The sequence below is a fragment of the Cyclopterus lumpus genome, chromosome 6 (assembly GCF_009769545.1).
Source record: "Cyclopterus lumpus isolate fCycLum1 chromosome 6, fCycLum1.pri, whole genome shotgun sequence".
NCBI lineage: Eukaryota > Metazoa > Chordata > Actinopteri > Perciformes > Cyclopteridae > Cyclopterus > Cyclopterus lumpus.
This window is the reverse complement of record NC_046971.1, coordinates 17,315,220-17,337,424: the sequence shown is the minus strand read 5'-3', so window position 1 is coordinate 17,337,424 and position 22,205 is coordinate 17,315,220. Positions and strand designations below refer to the sequence as shown.

At 43.5% G+C, this 22,205-nt stretch overlaps 1 protein-coding gene across 1 annotated transcript; it reads right to left on the bottom strand.

Moving 5' to 3' along the window:
- Nucleotides 1-1,957: 1,957 nt before the first annotated feature.
- LOC117732041 (immunoglobulin superfamily member 22-like) lies at nucleotides 1,958-10,255 on the bottom strand. The gene is given in 32 exon segments (XM_034534648.1): nucleotides 1,958-2,020; nucleotides 2,119-2,198; nucleotides 2,201-2,232; nucleotides 2,234-2,295; nucleotides 2,414-2,544; nucleotides 2,610-2,627; nucleotides 2,749-2,862; nucleotides 2,865-2,924; nucleotides 3,051-3,143; nucleotides 3,230-3,279; nucleotides 3,281-3,354; nucleotides 3,423-3,538; nucleotides 3,944-3,980; nucleotides 3,982-4,016; nucleotides 4,019-4,082; nucleotides 4,554-4,611; nucleotides 4,613-4,937; nucleotides 4,940-4,996; nucleotides 5,406-5,547; nucleotides 5,777-5,877; nucleotides 6,259-6,409; nucleotides 6,516-6,524; nucleotides 6,526-6,607; nucleotides 6,866-6,968; nucleotides 6,971-7,002; nucleotides 7,325-7,361; nucleotides 7,470-7,503; nucleotides 7,505-7,573; nucleotides 8,100-8,140; nucleotides 8,710-8,826; nucleotides 9,551-9,685; nucleotides 10,129-10,255. Coding segments are annotated over 32 exon segments (2,649 nt in total).
- Nucleotides 10,256-22,205: the final 11,950 nt, after the last annotated feature.

The following is a 22,205-nucleotide window of genomic DNA, read 5'->3' as shown; positions in this document are numbered from 1 at the left end:
ATCTCATTGTGTCGTGCCAGTTCTTTCCAAAAGCGTCCCATTTGTTCGCAGCCAAGGTTTAGCAATCGAGGAACTCCAGTCTTCTTTGAACACATGATGAAATGATGCTGAATCTCCAAATTCAGACGCTACAATTATCTTACTGCCCTACAATGTTGCCTCATTCAAGTTATATAAATGGTAAAAAAAAAAAAGTATAAGTTGTTTTATTTAATCGTGCATCTATTAGGTTTAGTCATATAAATGCACTGTGATAGAACGTCGGGGGAAACCATCTGAGATGTATTAAGCTCCCTTTGGGTGCAGCGGTCTTTGAGTTTCTGTCAAATACCTAGATTATCTCTTCAGGCTGTTTCCACCTCTGTAGCTGAGCACAGAGGAGGCGGAAGGTACCGGTGACGTGGGTGTTGGGCCCGTTGGTGCCTAATTTACATGAGCCTGGCAACCAGACTTTTGTTTGAGCCAGCACGGTGACGTCAGGATGGAGAGGGGTTGTGACCTCCAGCTCCTCACTCTGACCACTCAGAGACAATGCCTATGCAGAGGCTGTCGGGTCTCGGTAACCCAGAGGGAAGCCATCGCACACTGCAGTTGGAAAAGTAAAAGGACGCTTATAGTTCTGTTTCTACACATCACAGCGAGGTCAAAATGGACTTTATCTGTTTTTAAACAATACTGGATGAACAGTGTCACACCTGCAGGCATTTTTATATTTAATTGAATTTGTTACATGTATTCCACAAGTCATATAGGACAATGCAGCAGGACAGTGGGTTGATCACCAAGTTGATCGCATGGCTCATGTGTTTTTCTTACTGGCATAATGAATGCAAAAAGCACCAGAAACAATGTGGAATTTATATTGGCTGCATGTTTTCTATCAGTGACTTCAAGGTGTTTTGCTTTCAGACATTAGATATGACGTTAGATTTGTGTTACCTTGTCCGGTTACAGTGTGGGGAAACATGCACAAAATAAAAATATAGAAAAGAGAAGTGGAGACAAAAGGAGAACTGAACTCACTATTGATATTTATTTAAAAAAGGATTAAAGCTGCGTCACAGCTCTTTTAATGTGGCTGATAATACCAGCAAAGCTGAGTCAGCACCTCACCCTCGTCATTTCATTTCAATTCCAATTATGTTCTCGACACAGTGCAGAGTACACAATAAATACAGCAGCATTAAATCCACAGTGGCGGTGAAATCATTTCTACTTTTTGTTTGGGGTATATTTATAGGTATTGTGTGTTTAAAAAAAAAAAAATCCATCCACCAGGTAAAACCAGGAAAAATGAAATAAGGATGGTGCCGACTGGAATCAAACCCAGGGCTTTGCATGTTATGCAGATTATCAAGCTAAACTACTGGACACCTTAAGGGATACAAGGTTTTGGCATGTTGGGTATTTGGCAGTGTGCATATGTGTGGATATGATGCACTGTGCGCATATTAAATCTCTATCTTCATGCGCAGACTACATCCATTCCACTTGTTTGACATGGTATGCGGCCTGGTACAGCAAACCTCATGAAGCAAGTGTATGTGGGCAAAAACTGGAAACCCTGAAGAAAGGATGAAAGTCAAAATATTTTTATGGAGGGTAAAGCATTTGTGATTTAGAGAGAAAGGACAACCTCTCTGACTAACAATCACACATCCCTGAAGCACACCAAACAATAATGTGCTCTTGGAGAAGAATTCCGACGCAAGTCTGACATCTAGTGGCCATTTGTTAATTAACGCATTTGTTAATTTGTTGTGAGCTGGAGATATTAGTAAATGGAAGAGGGGTAACAAAAATTCAAATCTGAAATTCTAATTAATCAAAAGTATGATTAATATATATCTAATGTCTAAAAATCGCTAAAATCATTTTTAGTGACGACAGTACGTGTAGCATAAGGTCAGTGGCCAATCAAAGTGCCTCCGTCATGGCGACGGGTGAAGCAGACTTCTTATAAGATACGCTTCTCTTTGTTTGCCTGCTTGTTCAGGTTCTCCAGCAGACTCTTGTCGTCCTTATCTGGAAGACACCACATTCAGAGCGATAAACAATTAGTCAAGCAAAGCAAAAACATTTTGGTATTAACATTCCACTTCCCTCCGTCCCTCTCACTCAAAGCCTATCAAATATCACCAGGTTGCAGGAGCACCTGGCCGTCCCCAGAGGGTTCTCCAGCACCACTGTGTATTGACATCTTTGGCTCCACAGGTGGAGATGACCAGGGTGGGCTGTGCTCTGCCAAGAGCGAGTGGAGTCAGATATCTTTGATTCCCCCTTATACCAGCAGGTCTGTGCAGGGAAATATTATTATCACTTTAGGGTGGGGGATCAACGGCAAACATGTATCATTTATGTCCAGATGTTTTAGGTTGATACACCCTCTGGGCCAGAAAGCCAGTCTCAATACCTGTGTTGTTGGCCTGGCCTGATAAGCACAGCTCACGGTGCAGTCATGGCCTCATGCGAAAAGTGGCAGCAGGAACGTTGGCTTCACCTGACGTGGTCTTGAGGCACATTCCTGAAGGCTTCTGATGCACTCTGATACACAAGAAAAAGAGTATACACTTGTTATATTCAACAGTATAACGGTGAGATCAAATTCTTCGCGGGTCGAGGAAAGTCTGAGTGATTAGAAATATCACTCTGATATATACTTTGACGAACTACATTGTGAGCCTACTTACAGAAAATAAGCATACAATTAAAGACTAGATGCATACATATTGATGTTTTGTCAGCTACCCGTAACCCTGACTCTGACATCATAGTGAGCCTCTCCGTCGTCGTTCTTCAGGCGTACACGGTAGACGCTGGAGTCAGAACGCTGGGAGGTGGAAGCGAGGAGCTTGGAGTGATGACCTCCCGTCCGGTAGTGACAATGCCATCCTTGAACCAAGTTACCACTGGGGGAGGTGAAGTCCGTATGGGGTGAAGAAGGCAAGGGATGAGGGGTAAGAGTTCATTTGATATGGCTTCTGTGGAGCATGAATGTCTGGTGGCTCAAAGGAACACCTCTAAATGCAGAGTAGATCACCAGAGTCTTACAGTGAAGCTGAGGTGAAGGCAAAGTGCCGATCCGGCTCGTACCACCATCTGGTTCTTCAGCTTCCCCTTGAGATCAAACCTGGGTGCCACAGTGTGGGGAAACATGCAAAAAATAAAAATATAGAAAAGAGAAGTGGAGACAAAAGGAGGCTACATGATAATGCAGTCCTATTGCCGGGAGGAGGCAGGGCCTCAATGGGCTCCCCCACCCCTCCTTCATTGACAGTCATTGAAGTGGTACTTTCTCCGCTCTTGAAGTCCTCCAACATTGAAGGCAGTGCCGGCAATGGGGATCTTGGTGGCCTTTAACAATAACGAGAATGATTGAGATAACAATGTTCTCCCCCGGTCCCCTGAAACCACTCTCTAACTTCCTTTTGCACAGACACCTCAAAGTTTTGAGGTGTGATACACTTTCCTGATAGCCCGAGGAGCTCTACTTTCCCTCGAGGAGGCTTAGGGTGGTCTGAGGAATGGTATTTGAAATCTGCATTAAAGAGAATGATTTATGCACCAAATATGTGTCGGGGCGTAATTGCTCCACTGTCTTCTCGCAAACCTCTAGTCATCAGGCAGTATTTTTTATTTGTGTGCGACCTTTTGCAAAGATCATAATATCTGCTCACCCACCTGCTGAGCACCAGCCAGATGCCCTTAGCTGGAGGGTCTGGGAAAATTAGTTTGGGATGTGATTTGCATGGGTATTTAATTTCATGATGGTTTTAATTAATTTTGAGTCTTAGTTGGGTTAGCTTTCGTGTGAAGCATACCCTAGTGGTCGTATAAACAAACACTGTGCAAACACAGTGTTTGTTTCCATGACTTCTAATTAGTCTCTTTACCACCTGTGAATACATACTCGAATGTGGAGTACAAATACAAACACACACACCTGCAATAGTGAGCACAGCCTCGCTCTCAGCCCCCTTTGGCTCTGAAGGTGTACTTTCCCTCATGAGCATCACACCAGAGAAGATCTGCTTGTGAACGGCTCCCTGTTTGACCCCCTGAACCCCCCTCAGCTCCGAAATCTGTCAACGTAACACACGAATGATGTGTTACGTTGTGTTTTAACTGATAAAACGGACTTTATTAAAATGGGGATGATATCAAAGGTTTGACAGAGGCTTGACTTGGGCTTGTCATGTCATTATGAGTCATCTTTTGGGCACCGTGGATATCTCTACCACATTTTGTGGAAATCAATCAGTCCATCCCATTGTTGTTGAGGCCTATCTAACTAAAATGTTAACCTCGATGGCTGTAAAGGAAAGGTTAGAGGATCACCAGGGCTATTTTACAGAATCTTGAGCAAAACTATACAAGAGATTACAGTCTGTACCGAAGTGTTGGACCGACACCATTGCCAGAGCTACACTACTGCCAAGTGTTTGCATGACATTTATATATGGGAGTGAAAGAACAAACAGATTTGCCACATTATCTAATGGAAGGAGGAGGCATTAAAGGATTAACAAGGAGACTCTTGTATCGTCTCCTACCTCCACTCCATCTTTCAGCCACACTCCGGCCACCCTCTCATCATCAAGGACAACACACAGGGCACTGAGCATCTGACATAGCGCTCTTCAGTGAGGCAAAACGCTCCGGCAGAACACAAACAAAAGATATTAATAATGTTCCAACACGGATGCTGATGAAAAAAAGGAACTCATTACCATCCACGGTCAGATTGGCAGAAGTCACATATCGATGAGCGTCGTTGTCCTCAGTGCAGATGACCATGTAGTCTCCCTCGCTTGTCAGTTCACAGTCCTCGGTGGTCACCTCTGTCCTCTTTTCCTAGCGACGACTCGCTGTGATGTCACACCCGTCTTTCAGCCAGCGAATGTGCCCGTCCTTGGAGCTCATTTTACCCTCCAGGCAGGCCCTCTCTCCTGCACACGGACGCTCTTCAAGTGGCTGGCAAACTTGATGGGAGTGCCTGGATAAAAGAAAATTGGCCCGGGAGTAAAAGGAAGGGAGTCACTTCAGGGTTTATTTGACCTTCAGTAGCACGCTTGACTTTTTAAGTCATGCCTGTACTTTAAACAAATGCAAAATTACTTTAATCACATTTTAAAAAAGTGGTAAAACAGGATTACAGGGTGAAGAGAACTGCATTTTGAATCCACTTATTAGGTTTGTTCTATATAGTCAGTCCCTCACATACGGCAGACCTTCATTATATACTCAAAGTTCAAGAACAAGAAATACAGAGTCTTCTCATGAATAACTGTAATTAACACAACCTCAATTAATATGCTTCTGTTCCTGCAACCCTGCAACTTAACAAAGCATAACAGAAAAAGTTTGAAATGCGGGTGAAGCCTGTGAAATACTGTTATCCGTACGTTCAATGAAAAGTGGCACGGTGGCAGTGAGGTCACCGATGCTGATGTAGTCTCCAGTGTCACTGACTTTCACATCCTTAATCTTCAAAGTGTAGGTCAGCCCATCCTCAGACAAGGACACATCAAACTTTTTTCCATTTACCTGCCGAAAAAAAAGACACATCTGGGAAAAACTGTTTCCATATTCCTTTTCAATCATGTGTATTTCCATGGTGTTCATGTTTCCCCGAGAATGTTGTCAGTACGTTTGTTTGTTGGTTTCATTACCTGGATGCCAAAAACACATTCTTGAATTTCATCCGAGATGGGATATTTTGTGCTGACGTGAGAGTGTATTTAAGTGAGTGTGTCTTTTGGAGTCACACACAAACCTTCCAGATGAGGGGTGCATCGGTGTTCTTGGATGCTCCGTCACTTTTTATGGGCTTAAAGTCAGACGAGAATTTCAGAGGTTCATCTGAAAGAAAAATAGGTGTTAACATGTGTTAATTATATGATTTAAAGGGTGGAGACTAAATCATATTGACACCTCACTGAAAGGGTTTCATGCCAAATAACCACATGTGTAAGATACAAAAGATGTGTCAATCACTTCTGAGGTGTTGAGAAAAATGGGACAACTAACAAAATGTCCAAAAGAACTGAAATAATTACATTTATCTATTTATGTCCTGTCGAAAACAGTCATGCACATTGCTCAACAGTTTCCCTTCCTGTCAAACATTATAAAACAAGTGAATGAAAAGAGAAAGTGACACCTAAAGTAGGTAATGTGGTCTATGGTGATAGTATATCGCTCAGTCATGAGCAGCGGTAAAGACTGGAGTCCCATTCTGCACTTGCCTGTGACGATAAGCTCGGCCGACTCTCTTGTCTGCGACCTGCAGAGAGCAGGTGCCCGTGTTACTGAGGCCCACGGCAGAAATGCACAGCATGTGCTTGGTTCCCATCTGTTTCTCTTCCTATTTCCCATGAGATTACTGGATCCGCAGCAGCTCTGTGCCCTGAATCATAAACAAAATGCATAGATGAGGGGGGAACTCAGGGAAGTGTTTTATGTAACCGAGACTCCCATATACGACTTTGAAACACATCCGTTTTTTTTTTTACCAGGAACCACTTGCATCCTGACGTTTGGATCCTTCACTTCCAGGATGGTGTCAAAGACGATGTCCTCCAGGGGCTTCAGCACACGCACCATCGGGAAAACGGCATACGATCAAACGCGGATAGATTTTTAAACATACCACACAAAGAAGTGTCACGTGTTCCCCATCTTCACGTGAGTTGACTTGAGTGTTGCTATGTGACACACCTTTGTTGCCATGGCTGTGCTGTGTGACATACACTTAATCCCCTTTTCCATTCTGCTCTATTTTAAGCTATTCTTCATCTCACTTCCCAAACCCTTACGTGATCCTGTGGTTGCGTGAACAAGCTCTCAGAGTGACAGGCGTACCTCCACCTCCACTTTCTTCATCTCCTTCAGCTTCTCGAGGATGCCTCTGAAGTCGGTGAAGCAGATCCTCTCATAGTCCCTCTTGTCAGCTCCAGCCAGGATCCTTCCTCCTCTGCAGGTGGCCTCTTCTCTACGCTGCTGCGCAAAGAGGAACAATTGTTCATGCGTGCTGACATGCACATGCCAAAGTTTACGCCAGGCTTGCGTGTGTGTGCATCACATGTATGCGTGTCTGACAATATGTCTGGCAGTATGCATATGTGCATTGACAGCTCAGAAGCATCTACCTCTGCTCTTGCCACAACTGGTACGCATTGCAGCTCTTTAGATCTCATCCTGTAGATATTTCTGGATGCATGCAAAAATAGGATCTGGGGGTGGATCAGAGAACGCTCCATCGCACCATGACAGGTATTGGGAGTGTCAGGAAAAGTATTCGACAACAGGCTTGTGTTCCTACCGTTTCTTCAGCATCTTTTTTAAATCCAACGCTGGATCTATAAACAACAGAGAGACAGCACGTAAACTAAGCTGAAAGCTTTTAAATAAACTACGAGGACTAAGAAAGGTTCACACAATGTATGGCGTGAAATGGATGAACTCACTTTCACTAACAGTGAGCGCTGTAGAGTAAATAAATGGCTTCTCCGTGCTTGTTGGAGGCAACGCACTTGTAGACATCACCATCCTCCAGGGTCACTCTTTTGATCTGTAGTGGAGTGGAATTCATTACAGGTTACTTAAAATGAAATGAAAATGGCTTTGCTTGTTGCTTACTTTGTATAACTCTCGATAGTAAGTAGGAATCAAACTGTCACACTGTCATTACATCGTCCAGTCACTTTAAATCCCACTGCAATACTTATGTGGGGCAGAAGGAGGCAGTGCCCTGCTGGGAACACCCAGTCAACATTTAGCGCTGCAATTTAACAGTCATCCCTCACCAGAGAAACAGATGGCAAGGGGAGATGCATATGTCAGCACCCACAAGTTAATTGGTTTATAATAGCTATTTAAGCTTCATTTAAGCTCCCCGGCTGGTACAGAGAAAGCGTTAAATCCACTCCAGAGTGGATATAGATAAAAGGATCAGAGAGCTTTTTTTCTATCTACTTTCCCTCATGATGCATGGTGTTCAGTCGGAGTTGACAGAACCAAGATGGCAGAGTCCCTCTCGACTTAATGGTGTACTGAGCCGCTCTGTATGGTCACATTCACCGTTTAAAGGAATGTACTCTGGCTGTGTACTGTATCTTGGTAAATGCATCCTCATCCTCTGAGAAACGTGTTGGCAGTAAAAGCCCAAATTTGGAGGCTTCTGGCACATTGAAATGCTTCTTTACCATCACATACACTGATCTTGATTATTGCCTATTAAATTGGCATGTCTGTAAATAACTATTCATATTTAACACCTATTCCTAACTTTCCCAATCAGAATCATTAGACCTTTTTTATTTATTTATTGATACATTTTCTTCTCCAGTGATATACTAAGGTAAGCAGGTATGATTTAAGAATCAATTACACACAAAGCATAATGACAGGATTATGAAATGCAAAACATGGATCAAATGCATGGTGTTTAAAAACATATACTCAATACTCATATATGGTATTGCAGGAAGTAACATTAGTAAGATCTTTTATTTTTAAATAAATTGGTCTGTACCCAATGTTTTTTTCTGTTTACATGCAAAGCTCAATAGCTTTGCATGTCTGTCATATTGTATTTGGTGTTATTGGTTATACACATGTCATTTATGGTGTTAGATTAAGGAAAACCAAATGTTTCAACATTTTGATATATCAAAGAAAGTTAAAGAGACTCAAAATAGATCTTACTATGCTGCTTGTTTACGTTTTCATAGAAAGACTTAGCATCAGACAGTGGGCACCTGCTGGCCCGTACACTGAGCTGGGGATTCCCCATCACCTTGGCCTTGATCACAGCATTGTCCCCTATGAATGACAGACCAGGTGAATGCATGTTGTCTATATGAAAAATGAGCTGCAGAGTACTTACTGTTGCTCCTCTCTTTCCTGCATTATCATTTGTGCCCGGGGCGTAATTAACAAACGTAACATTAAATCCAACGGCGTCGATGAGAATAAACGTTTCACACACATGCGATCAATTTACCATTTTTTTTCTGTTGTCCTTTTGAGACCGGTGGGTTTAAGGTCAACCAATGAATGTAAATGCTATGCCGACTTTGCAGCCTTCTGTACATTGTGAATATGTAGGCCTCCTCATCTATAATTCACAGGTGGAGTCAGGGTGAGTGGGGCTCAAACACCTGCAGTTTATAGAGAACAGGCACTAGTATTCAGCAGAAGCAGCACAGTTGTATTTTTTTAATTTCCCGTGGAGGTCACAACCCACTAACTCTGTCACAGTATTGCTTTGTGAGATCTTTGTCAGGACCTTAATCTGAGTGGATTAACAGTACATTCACCCAGAAAGTCAAATGGTTCTCAAAGTTTACACATAGGGGAAACCTTTTACCTCCCAGTCGAGTTGAGCTTGTGTCATCCGTAGTTTAGGCAAACTATATGGGTATGGATCTAAAATGATCTCCTGTAGCCTCAAGGGCCCAAAGTTGTTTATAATGCAATAATATGAGGAGAGATAGGGGACGCAGAGGGCGTTTCTTGAAATTTCTGGCGAGTCGGTTCACCTCACCCTCTTGGGTCGTGACAGGCCGCAGCTTCTCCTCAAAATCTGGGACAGTCTCTCCCTCTGGGATCTCAGAGGATTTCTGTACCTTGCTGAAGGACTCCGCCACAGCGGGGGTTTTACGCTGGACCCCACAGTGCTCTGACGGAGCATAAAGGACATACACATCATAGTCATCTACAAGCAGGCACACTGTGCGAGAGCTGGCTCGCATGCAAATGTGCACATTATTATTACAACTTTAAATGTGTTTTTTGCCCTGCAGTACATACATCATGTGGTTAATTAGCTTTATTGTTGTTGTGCATTTGGCCAGGAGCTTTAAATGGCACCCTGACATCATCTAGTCCCCAATGTGCTCTGAGGTGTAAGCAGAACAAGAGTATTCTGCACAGTGAGACAGGTAAGAAATGTCAGTTAAAGCTACCAATGTAACCATCTCATGTTCATCAATTATGCTCCTTTTTTCTCACTGTAAAAAGTATTCTAACAGATGCTCCTTCATGCCACATCTCATGAATACAAAAGTTATATTAGAAAGCATGGCAGATTGGGAGCAGATGATTTTGGTGGATTATTCCTACCTCCCCAGGTTCTTCACAAGGCCTGAGCAACTTTTCGTAGCTTGGTGGAGCGCATGGTGGAGGTAAAGGTGGGGGAGATGGAGGAGGTGGATGAGGAGGACATCTGCATTTCTGACATCTGCCTCATCTGACCATTATGCTCCACTCTGCCCCCAGTGGCCATGATGAAGATGGGTGGTGCCGATGTGAGCCTTGTTGCGACAGCTGCAATTAGAGATGTGTATCACCTCCAGTCCAGGCCCGTAGAGATCACCCCCGCAGCCCCCGCACTGCGGGGGGGCCTCGCAGTGACAGGGGGCCTCGCATGGCAATTTTTTTTTTTAATCCAACACTAGCCAGCGCACTCGGCCGTATTGCGGCTAAGTGTCGGCTGACTCGGCTGTGTTCCGGCTCGATGCGGCCAAATGTGAGCCACCTTTGGCACATTTCAGTGTTGCCATGTCTGGCCCAGGTGTAGCTGTTACGGACATGGGCAGATTCTGTCTGAGACATGGCAACCGGTTTATCGGCTACCGAATCTGGGCCGAATAATGTAATAAATAAATAATATTACATTACGTAATAACATTAAGATATCCCTCAAAGTTGTCTCTCTCATATAAAGCTACACAATAAAAAAAAGTATTTTAAACTGGCTTTATAAGTTTTAAATAATAGTTGTAAAGGCAATCGTAACATAGTGGGAGGGAGTTGTCACCACTGGAGCCACTAGAGGGCACTGTACTTTGGATGGGGCCAGTGGCAGGGAGCGAAGAAGGAAGTGGGCTCCGCTGTATCGGGTGACGAGCTGGTGACGGGTTGGTTGTTTTCCGTAAGAACTAGCTCTACAGTTATTTTTGCACTGTATTTATGCACTGAATGTATGCACTTGAATTATACACCGATTATTTGCACTTTGAGTTAGTTAGGTTTTCAAGTGAGATTCTATGTGCACCGTGTAAATGTACTGGACCATCTTTGTTAAATCTATTCTAAATTGAACATTCGAAATTAAATTAATACTACTCTAAATCCCTTAAGAGTAGTCGAGAAATAAAGATCCCTGAAGATAGTGTTGTGTCTGGTGTCTCAGTTCAAGTTACACCTGCCTACACATTTTGGTACCAGGAGTGGGGTCTCTAATTTGGAGTGTTTGACTAGGTTTGTAAAGTGCATAAATAACTGTAGCGGTAATGTGCGGTTCCGGTGCAACGTAACGGAGAGTCCTGCCTGGAGTTGCGTTGGAGAACGAGTGACCAGACGGCTGAGATCGGGAGTTCACAGAGGACGGAGAGGGAGAAGGTCGCTCCCTGAGAGGCATCCATCAGCCCCACCTCAGCTTACAGGTTTTCAAGTGACGGGAGTGGAGCTAAGTTTGCACAGAGACAGTCACCATGTCGGAGAGAGACAGTGAAGACGAGCAGAACGTCGGAGAAGAGACTGATGCTTTAGAACAATTACAAACACAGTTTTACGAACTGAGGGAGAGACATGACAAAGCCATGGAAGCTATTGACACATTAAATAAGGGTTCGAATAGGTCATATGTATATGTACCAAGAGAGCGTCAGATCCAGCCCTTTAGTGGCGATGCAGCCAAAGATGGTTGTTCTATTGATGAGTTTATTGAGGAGGTAGACCGTATAATCAAGGCCAGAGGTCAGAGTCCCGAAGACGGGGTTGATTTCATTCTATCTCTTTTAAGAGGCTCTGCCTTAGAGGAGGTCAGATTATGCACGGAGGGGGAACCAAAAGGGCCCAGTGAGTTGTTCACTTTGCTACGGGAGGCTTACGCAGAGAAACGTAGCGTAGCTCAGCTGTTACACACCTTTTTTGGTCGCCAACAAGGGGAGGGTGAAGATTTTCAGGAGTACTCGCATGCACTCTCCCACATTTTACGATTAGCCCTGAAACAGAGACCAGATGCTGTGTCCAATGCTAAGATAGCTGTCAGAGACCAATTTATTGAGGGTGTGCGAGATTCCTCTCTTAGAAGAGAGTTACGTAAAATGGTTAGAGAAAAGCCCCAGTCATCTCTCTTAGAGGTACGTGAAGAGGCCATTGACTGGTCATTTGAAGACAAATCCTGTGACACCAAGGTTGCTAAGAGCAGACAGGTAGTGTGTGACAGTATCAGGGGAGAGGGCCAGGGCTCCCGTCATTCGCAGGAGAAGAATACAACTCTAGAAGACATTGTTAAGGTGGTCTCAGAACAGAGCAGGGCTATAGGGGAGCTGACTATTGCATTAAAAGAGGGCCTTGCTCTCAAGGAGAAATATAACAAAGATCAGGGTGGGAAGCCCAGACTAAGGCCCCAGTTTACAGAAGATGGGAAGCCCATTTGCTTCAAATGTAAAGGGGAGGGACACATCGCAAGGGAGTGCACGTGGCGTAGACCAGAAAATCATCCCACCACCAACAATGCTTCTATTCAGGAAAACTAGCCACCTCGGACGCCAAGAGCCAGGCAATCCGAGGTGAGACTAAAGGCTCCAAGACTTTTAGCCGTGAACAATTTCTTGAGCGCGCAGTTGGTGAGTGTCGGGAAGTTGCAGTCCAGATTAGTGGCGTTCCAGTGAAGTGCCTGTTGGATACAGGGAGTCAGGTTAGCACTATTTCGGAGTCTTTCTTTAGGAAGCACCTGCTAGGGAAAGAAGAAGATGTGTTCCCTGCAGCCAAGTGGCTCAGGTTAACTGCAGCAAACTCTTTGCCGATTCCTTACATGGGTTATGTTGAACTGGATATGGGAGCCATGGGGTTAAACATACCAGAGTGTGGTTTTCTAGTTGTCAAAGATCCAGTCCCAGAAGAGTCAGGTACCGAGAACAAAGAGTTAAAACCACAAACGAAGAGTTTTCAGGATTCAGTTCCAGGTCTCATTGGTATGAACATAATTAAGAGATGCAAGCAATTGGTTACGGCAGAGTTTGACACTACCCTTAAGGGAGAGCTTGATCCAGACTGGAGGGAAGTATTTCAGCGCGTACAGACGTGTGTGGTAAAAGAGAAAATATCTGCAGCTAGGATAGCAGGCAGAGATTCAGTACGTATACCAGCTTGTTCTGTTGCCACGGTTTATGCAAAAGGACTGCAAACAGAACCTGATGATAGCACCTACATGGTGTTGGAACCAGCTAAGACACCCTTGCCAGGTGGTCTTGTGGTAGTGCCCACTTTGATAGAGGCTACTAGGCGGGTGTTCCCAGTGCAGGTAGTGAACTTCTCACAGGAGGATGTATGGTTGCAGCCCAGGACCAGGTTGGGCACAGTGTCTCCGGCGGAGTGTGTTGAAAATGACCAGACAGAGGTGCGCTTCCAGCGTATCTCAGCTGAGCAGGAAGAGGTGACTGTTGACCAGAAAGAGAAACCAAAAGCAGACAATGACTTTCAGTCAATACTGGACCGGCTGCACATAGGTGGTACAGAGGAGGAGCAGGCTAAGCTCGCTGTGCTTTTAGCTCAGTATGCAGATGTGTTTGCTGCTCAGGATGAGGACCTAGGTTACACAGACCGGGTTAAACATGAGATCCATCTGGTGGATGACACACCCGTAGCCCAGCCCTACCGCCGTATACCCCCTACACAGTATAGCGAGGTCAGGGAACACATCGCGCAACTTCTAAAGAAGGGTGTTATCCATGAAAGCACGAGCGCATATGCTTCACCGGTGGTCCTAGTCAGAAAATCGGACGGTAGTCTACGGCTATGCGTGGACTACAGGAAATTAAACTCAAAAACCAGACGAGACGCTTTTCCTTTGCCTCGCATTGATGAGTGTTTTGATGCCCTGCATGGTGCAAAGTTCTTTTCGACCATTGACCTTGCTAGCGGGTACCATCAGGTTGCAGTACATGAGGATGACAGGCAGAAAACGGCCTTTACAACACCATTTGGGTTGTACGAGTATTCTCGGTTGCCTTTCGGAGTGTGTAATGGACCAGCAACTTTCCAGCGACTGATGCAGGCAACAATGAGTGACTTGGTTCTGCAAATCATGCTTGTGTATCTGGATGACATTTTGGTGTACTCGCAGTCTTTTGAAGACCATCTAGTGAGGCTGGAGAAGGTTCTGCAGAGGCTGAAGGAGACAGGACTCAAAGTCAAGGTAGAGAAGTGTCATTTTCTGCAGTCTGAGGTACGTTTCCTTGGCCACCAGATATCAGCTGAGGGCATTGGGACCGACCCGGATAAGATAGCTGCAGTGCAGCAGTGGGAAGCCCCCACTACTGTCAAGGACTTAAGATCATTTTTAGGTTTCTGTAGTTATTATAGGAAGTTCATAGAGGGGTTCTCTCAGCTGGCAGGCCCACTACATGATGTTGTAAATACGTGCATCAGAAACAACAGTCCATCCAGGTCCAAACAGCTGTTTGGAAGTTTATGGACAGCAGAGTGTCAGGAAGCTTTTGATCTGCTGAAGGAGAAACTCACCAGTGCTCCTTTGTTAGGTTATGCTGATTTCTCTCTTCCCTTCACTGTTGAGACGGATGCCAGTAGTTTGGGATTAGGTGCTGTCCTGTATCAGCAGCAGGGTAAGAGGAAAAGAGTGATTGCCTATGCCAGTCGGAGGCTGCGTAATGCAGAGAAAAACGATCGTAACTACAGCAGTATGAAACTTGAACTGCTTGCCCTTAAGTGGGCGGTTTCAGAGAAATTTAGAGGTTACCTCCTAGGCTCTAAATTCACTGCCATCACTGATAACAACCCCTTGTGCCACCTTAATACAGCTAGGTTGGGCGCCATCGAACAGCGCTGGGTAGCTCAGTTAGCAGTGTTTGACTTTGAGGTTAAGTACCGGCCAGGTCGCTGTAACACTGCGGCAGACGCCCTCTCTAGGCAGCCGTTAGCGGGGGAGCCCCAACCGTACCCAGATGACTTAGATTTTGATGGATGTGTAGCCATCTGCAATGCGAGGAAGGGAACAGCTTTAGGGCCAGAACTAGGAGCTGCAGGGATCAAGTGCTGTAGAGTGAGGCAAGTACGTGCCTCAGAGGCCGTGCAGGGTACTGATGGGAGTGACTGGCAGAGTAACATCCCCACCTTGCCGGGTTACTCTAAGGAAGAGCTTCGCAAATTTCAAAACACAGACCCCATACTCAGTACATTCAGGCAGTTTTGGGAAAAGAAACAAAAACCCAACTTTAAGGAGAGGACAAAGTTAGCCAAGCCGGTGGTCTCCTTATTTAGGCAGTGGTGCCGAATCAAGGAGATTGATGACTTACTCTATCGTGTGATTGATGATGTTCATGTGGGTGAATGTAACCAACTCCTGTTACCCACCTGTTTGAGGGAACCAGTCCTAGAGAGTGTGCATGATCAGATGGGGCATCAGGGAATAGAAAGAACACAAAACCTTCTGAAACAGAGGTGTTTCTGGGTGGGCATGTATGACGACGTCGAACAGTGGGTTAAAAAATGTCGGAGATGTGTCCTTACCAAAATGCCCCAGCCCAAGATACATGCTCCTATGAAGGCATTTTTGGCCACACGGCCCCTGGAGGTGGTTGCTGTAGACTTTACCATTTTAGAGCCTGCTTCAGATGGCAGAGAGAATGTTTTGGTTGTGACAGATGTGTTCACAAAGTTCACCCAAGCTTTTCCTACCCGTGATCAGAAAGCTAACACTACTGCTAAGATACTCCTCCAGGAGTGGTTTATGAAGTATGGTGTGCCCGAGAGGCTACATTCAGACCAGGGCCGAAACTTTGAGAGCGAAATAGTTGCAGAGTTATGCAAACTATATGGTGTAAAGAAAACCCGAACAACACCTCATCATCCCCAGGGAAATGCACAATGTGAGAGATACAATAGGACACTCCATGATCTCTTGCGTACTCTTCCACCAGAGAAGAAACGGCGTTGGCCTGAGCACTTAGCAGAGTTAATCCATGCCTACAACGTGACGCCTCATGCGACTACTGGTTACACACCGTACTACCTACTTTTTGGGGTGCATCCACACTTACCTGTGGATGCTCTACTAGGGCAGGAGCAAGTGCAAGACAAGAAACATGATTGGCTAATAGTGCATCAGGAGCGTCTTAAGGAAGCCCATGCTAGAGCTAAAGAATATGCTGAGCAGAAAGCAGCGGAAAGAGTTGAATTGGACAAACGCAAAGTTTACTGTCCACCAGTGGATGTGGGTCAGTTGGTGTACCTTCGCCACCGGCCTCAGGGCAGGAATAAGATCCAAGACGCGTGGGGGCCTACTGTTCATAGGGTAGTAGAGGTACAAGGTACTACTCATGCTGTAGAGCCTGTGGAGGGTGGTCCGGTAAAAAGGGTCCATAGAACAAATCTTAGACCTTGTGTAGGTCCTCTCCCTGCTCCCAGGAGAGAGAGAGCAAGTGCCCCTACCTTGACACCTGTTTATGCCCCTTCTGAGTCTGTCCCAACCTATGTAGATCCTGAGTATGTAGTGCTGGAGGAAGTTCCTTGTCCAAACCTGTGCTCGGGGGTAGCGAGAGTTGATGTCCCTGGTGATTATGATCAAGGGGACACAGAGTCTGGAGGTGGCATTGAACCAGTAAACGTGAAATCTCCTGAGAGTGAAACTAAGGTACAAACACCTGTTCTGACTACCGGAAGCTGTTCTAGCGGGGATGTAGAGACAACTGCTCCTGTTCCAGCACCTCGAAAGACTCTGAGAGCAAATGCAGGAGTACACTCAAACCCTCACCATGTCCCGAAATCAGCATGTAATGCCATTTCACTCAGTCCTGATGTGTTGTCCCAATTGCTGACCAGCATGGGTGCGGCATTCTTCAGGGAAGCAGTGAAAGAAGTTAGAACTATGAGTTAAGTCCCCGAGGACGTGGACTTTTTTTAGCAGGGGAGTATGTAACCTAGTGGGAGGGAGTTGTCACCACTGGAGCCACTAGAGGGCACTGTACTTTGGATGGGGCCAGTGGCAGGGAGCGAAGAAGGAAGTGGGCTCCGCTGTATCGGGTGACGAGCTGGTGACGGGTTGGTTGTTTTCCGTAAGAACTAGCTCTACAGTTATTTTTGCACTGTATTTATGCACTGAATGTATGCACTTGAATTATACACCGATTATTTGCACTTTGAGTTAGTTAGGTTTTCAAGTGAGATTCTATGTGCACCGTGTAAATGTACTGGACCATCTTTGTTAAATCTATTCTAAATTGAACATTCGAAATTAAATTAATACTACTCTAAATCCCTTAAGAGTAGTCGAGAAATAAAGATCCCTGAAGATAGTGTTGTGTCTGGTGTCTCAGTTCAAGTTACACCTGCCTACACTGGCTTTATAAGTTTTAAATAATAGTTGTAAAGGCAATCGTAACAGGCAACCACTAGGGTCTCCTGCTACGCGGACTGGTGTTATTGTTGGGCCGCGGTGTATTCTGGGAGAACTACGAGGAAATTTCTCTTGAGGAAAAATGAAACGCACATTTAAAAGTGGTGCCCAAAACAGAACATTTCTGAATTAAATGCCAAACTTCCCAAAATTACAAGTCTTTTTCGACCAGCTGGTGAAGGATGCACTCATCTGCCAGAAGAGACAGGTATTGTACTGTTTGCTATAGCTCACATTACCACGTAGCTAACGTTATACTTTGACAGCTGTACTGCTCCGTCTATGTGTTGTGCTTGAAAATACATTAACCTTATTATACCTATGCTCTCACTATACCCCCTGCGCCGATTATCGGACACGTTTCCTTAATTATCTCCACAACCACATCGTTGTTTAACTTCATTTCACGTTGTCCAACACTGCAACCCTTTTGAGAAGACAACGGCTCTGTACAAAATAATAAAAGTAACCGTTAAGTAAGAAAGGTCATTTTCCAAGCTAAAACTGATCAAAACATATCTCAGAAGCTCCATGTCACAAGAGAGGCTGTCAGGTCTGGCCATCCTTAGCATAGAGAATAAACGTGCGTGCAGTTTAGATGTAAAGAGCGTGGTTAAAGACTTTGCACACAGATTTGCTAAAAGACGCGCACATGTGTATTCAAATGCAAACCTGTAGAAGGTAGCCTACCGGTGTATCGACTATATGTAGGCATATTTGTTATGTTGTTGTAACACATGTTCTATTTGAGCTGTTTGATAGGCCCTAGCACATGTTTTTTTTCTGTTGGAATACATTTGTTCTCTGTTTGAGCTGTTTTTTCTGATTGAATAAATTTCCCTCAAAAGAAAAGCTTGGGTCCTGTTCGTTTATCTTTGGATAATGACCGCCGGACAATACATTATCCCTTACATATGGGGGGAGGGGGGGTGGGCCTCTCAGGGTTATTCTGCAGGGGGGCCTCATGTGTTTCCGTTACGGCACTGCTCCAGTCGATATATGACCTCCAGTAGATATGAGGGACCAGAGGGACAGAGGACAGTCCTAATCATCCTCTCTAAATTCACACCCTGATACAGCTAACACTCAGATTGTAAAGGAGGTTGCTGTGTTTGTGTACTTGGCTCTGTCTTGGTGGGTTTGTGCTTCAAAAAGCACGCACCAAAAATGATTGAAAGTGTTCTCCCTTCCCCTGCTCGCTCCGTGCCCTTTCCTTGCTCTATCATACGCTTTTCTGCAGTGGCTACAGCAGTCCTTCCTTTGCCGGGCTCGTACAAAGATCCAATTAAAAAGATAATCCACACACCTGCAGTGTGAGATAAAGCGTTGTTGGTACCGCTGATGAACTGTGCTCCTCCGCTCCTACTTTGAATTTGGATTATTTGCCTGCACATAATATATCCACTTTAACAGTGGCGGTAGGAAGAGGATTACACACATTACAACTGTTCAAATCCGAGTGCAAGCAAATGTCAAGCTTCATCTATTCTTTTAATTAAAAATGTTCAACACTGTTCCTACTTGTGCAATTTCGATACTCAAAAACAACAACGACAACACATCAAGCTCAGCGATCATGTCTATATCTGTGAGCCCGTATCCAAATATAGAACTGTTATAGCCCGGTTATAGCATGCAAATGTGACTCCACAAGCCAAAGGAACAATTAACCACACGATTAGTCTCTGAAATGGGAATTTATTTTCCTGCAGCAAATACACTACATGTTATGGTTAGTCAACTAATTAGTTCCATAAGCTTTGATACCTACCTACCTGCCTCAGTTATTTGTATGCGACCATGCACAGAAAACTCTTTGATGGTATAAATCTACAGTCTAAAAGAGTAGCAAGTGACTGCAAGCTACAAAGTGCTGAACAGGTTGCTGTCGCACTGTAAGTGGAACATTATTATTTCACACAGCCAACCAAGCGTACGTGTTCCAGTAAAGCTTTTACTTCCCCACAGATTCAGTCCGTGCCCCCGGTTTGTGGTTCAACTCCTTCCAGCCCTTCTGAACTGCTTAATCCACACACTGCCCCCTTCTCAATGGGTTCTTGCCAGCTCAGCCTCTGTTGCTTTCTTGGTTCCTTTTTGGTTGATGAGCCAAGGCTGGTGCACTCAGCTTAAACACCAGCTGAGTTCTGTCTCTGGACAAATAAGGCTCTGATCTGTCCCGGGTTTGCTTGGCCTTGCTGGGCCAATACATCATGCTAATATTTCCCACAGGTCCGTTAGTATGAGTGTCCACTGTGGACCATCTCAGAACAGTATTTTAGAAGAGCATGAGGTGATGGAGAGTTTCTAGCATGTTCTGCCTCAGATGTACATCTTCTGCATCTGTGTCAGAGGTCTTGGGTTCATTCAAAATGTAAGTTGCATCAAATTTAAAACAATAACTTACAGTATTATCATTCTCTGCTGGTCTGTGACCTTGTAGTGTGTACTGCCTCTTCAGTGGCCTTCAGGATGTTCAAGGCATATCTCTCTCTCTCTCTCTCTCTCTCTCTCTCTCTCTCTCTCTCTCTCTCTCTCTCTCTATATATATATATATATATATATATATATATATATATATATATATATATATATATGTATATATATAGAGAGATATATCTCTATACATGAGCTTGTCATGCACTGAACTATTGTGTTAATCAAGATAGAGCATCAACAGGACAACCTCCGGAACACATGATGAACATACATGCAACCTATTAGTTATCATAAATATTCACAGACTAAATCTCCAGTATGAATTAAATAAGTAAATTATAAATAATGGACAAAATATGTATTATAACTATATCGTCATTGAGACACAGGCCAATATTTTCTTTCAATTTAAGGTCATGGTGAAATGTGTTTAATATATAATTTATTTTAAATTATTATTTTTAAATTATTATTATTAATTAAAGTAGCATAAAGTAGCATATCATTAAAGTTTTTACCTGTGAATCAAATAAAATTATCAAAGTCTAATTCATTACCATTCAGTCAATCAAGAAAAAAATGACTTCAAAAATGTATTTGACAATTTTATGTTTCGTCAATTAATCAAATGATTATTTTTTTCATTATGTCATAATCATTTACTGTGTAAATGTAAGTTATTAATACAATTAATAAATAAATAAATATGATATAATTAGGTTCTGACCTAGTACAATAGCATATTGCGTTACAAATTAATTAATTGAGTGATACAATAAAAAACTTGTGTAATATTGCATATTATAATATCTTGTAGATTAATTAATGATAATCAAACACCTACCTCCTTCCAGGTGAATGCGATTTGACGGATCTCGAGTTTAGGGACAGCAATTCAACTGAACTGAGTGAGTAACGGTAAGTCACGGACATTACTGAGTGCTGTGTTTTGTTATGTTATGCTAGTTTGAGTTTTCTGCTCAACTCCTCAAAATGTCACGTTTAGTTTCTCCAGATGTCTTCGAGCCAGAAGGTCTATTCAGTCCAGAGACACGACTCGTCTACATTGGAGCTACGTGACGTTACAGTGGGGCTAGCTATTCACCTAACATTCAGGACATCTCTTCATTAAGACCTGATTCAATCTGTTAACTTGTCTTGTCCATATAGTTTAAAAAAAGAGTTTTTTATTCAAATGTAACATTACATTTAAATGAACACATAAAGGAATATTCCCCGTCTCACACACCCTCCACACGTTGACTGGAGCTGCAATGGTTTATCTGGCATTGCTGTAAAAAAACATCAAATAATATTCATTCATGTTGTTTTTTTGCAGGGTCCATACCCACCACACAGTGATGCTTTAGCTGGTGGACACATGAACAACGTTATACACTGATTTTGTTTTTGAGTAACCGTATCAAATATGTTTCATGTTTTTTTTGTTTTTTTTACATTTCCGAATAAGGTACATAACATCATGGATAATTACGACGGATAATTGCCAACAATTAAAAAACTAACAAGGGACTCCAGAACTATGTAATAAATAAGTTACTTCAAACAGATGAATCATTGTTGGTTAACTCTGAGTGACACACAGCCATACAGTTAACAACTGTTCCAATTCATCTTACTGCACATTTCATATATAAAGGTGATGCATCCTGTTGAGCGGTTACATGGAAGGCATTGTTACTTAGAAATATACCTTCAAATACTTCATTGTTGTGCTTCCTCAAGATTACTAGAGCTTCATAATGTCAAGCAGCTGCTGAGTTTTCACAGTAAATCCTTTATTAGTTCATGTGTCACAAAAAAAAAAGACATTCACATACATTCATATTATTAAGCTAACAGATGCTAGCTAAATGACTGCTGTAGTATATTCTTTCTTATTTGATTTGATTTTTATTATCATGGATAAATAGTATTCCCAGCCAAAACAGACTTACAGAGACACCATTATTTAAAGAAAAAGAGTTTAGAGTAGCAACACAAATTACAAATAATACTAAACAAATAAAAGCATAGCATGTTGGGCGTGTTCCATCCTTAATGTTGAATTCTTCAACTGCTGGTCATATGTTTGCACATTAGATTAATTCTAAGGGGTTGGTGGTTCAATCCCCGCCCTAGTCCATGTGTCCTTGAACAAGACACTTAACCCTGAGTGGTTCCCTGTAGCTGTGTCTACGGTGTATGCATGTAACATATAATAATTCAAGGAGGAGGAGTCACAGGGGAGACACTTTAAGCACCCAAGTAGATTACCTGCGGACTAAATGTGCCGGCCCTGACTTTTATGATCTCACATTACGTCTAAATAAAAAATTGA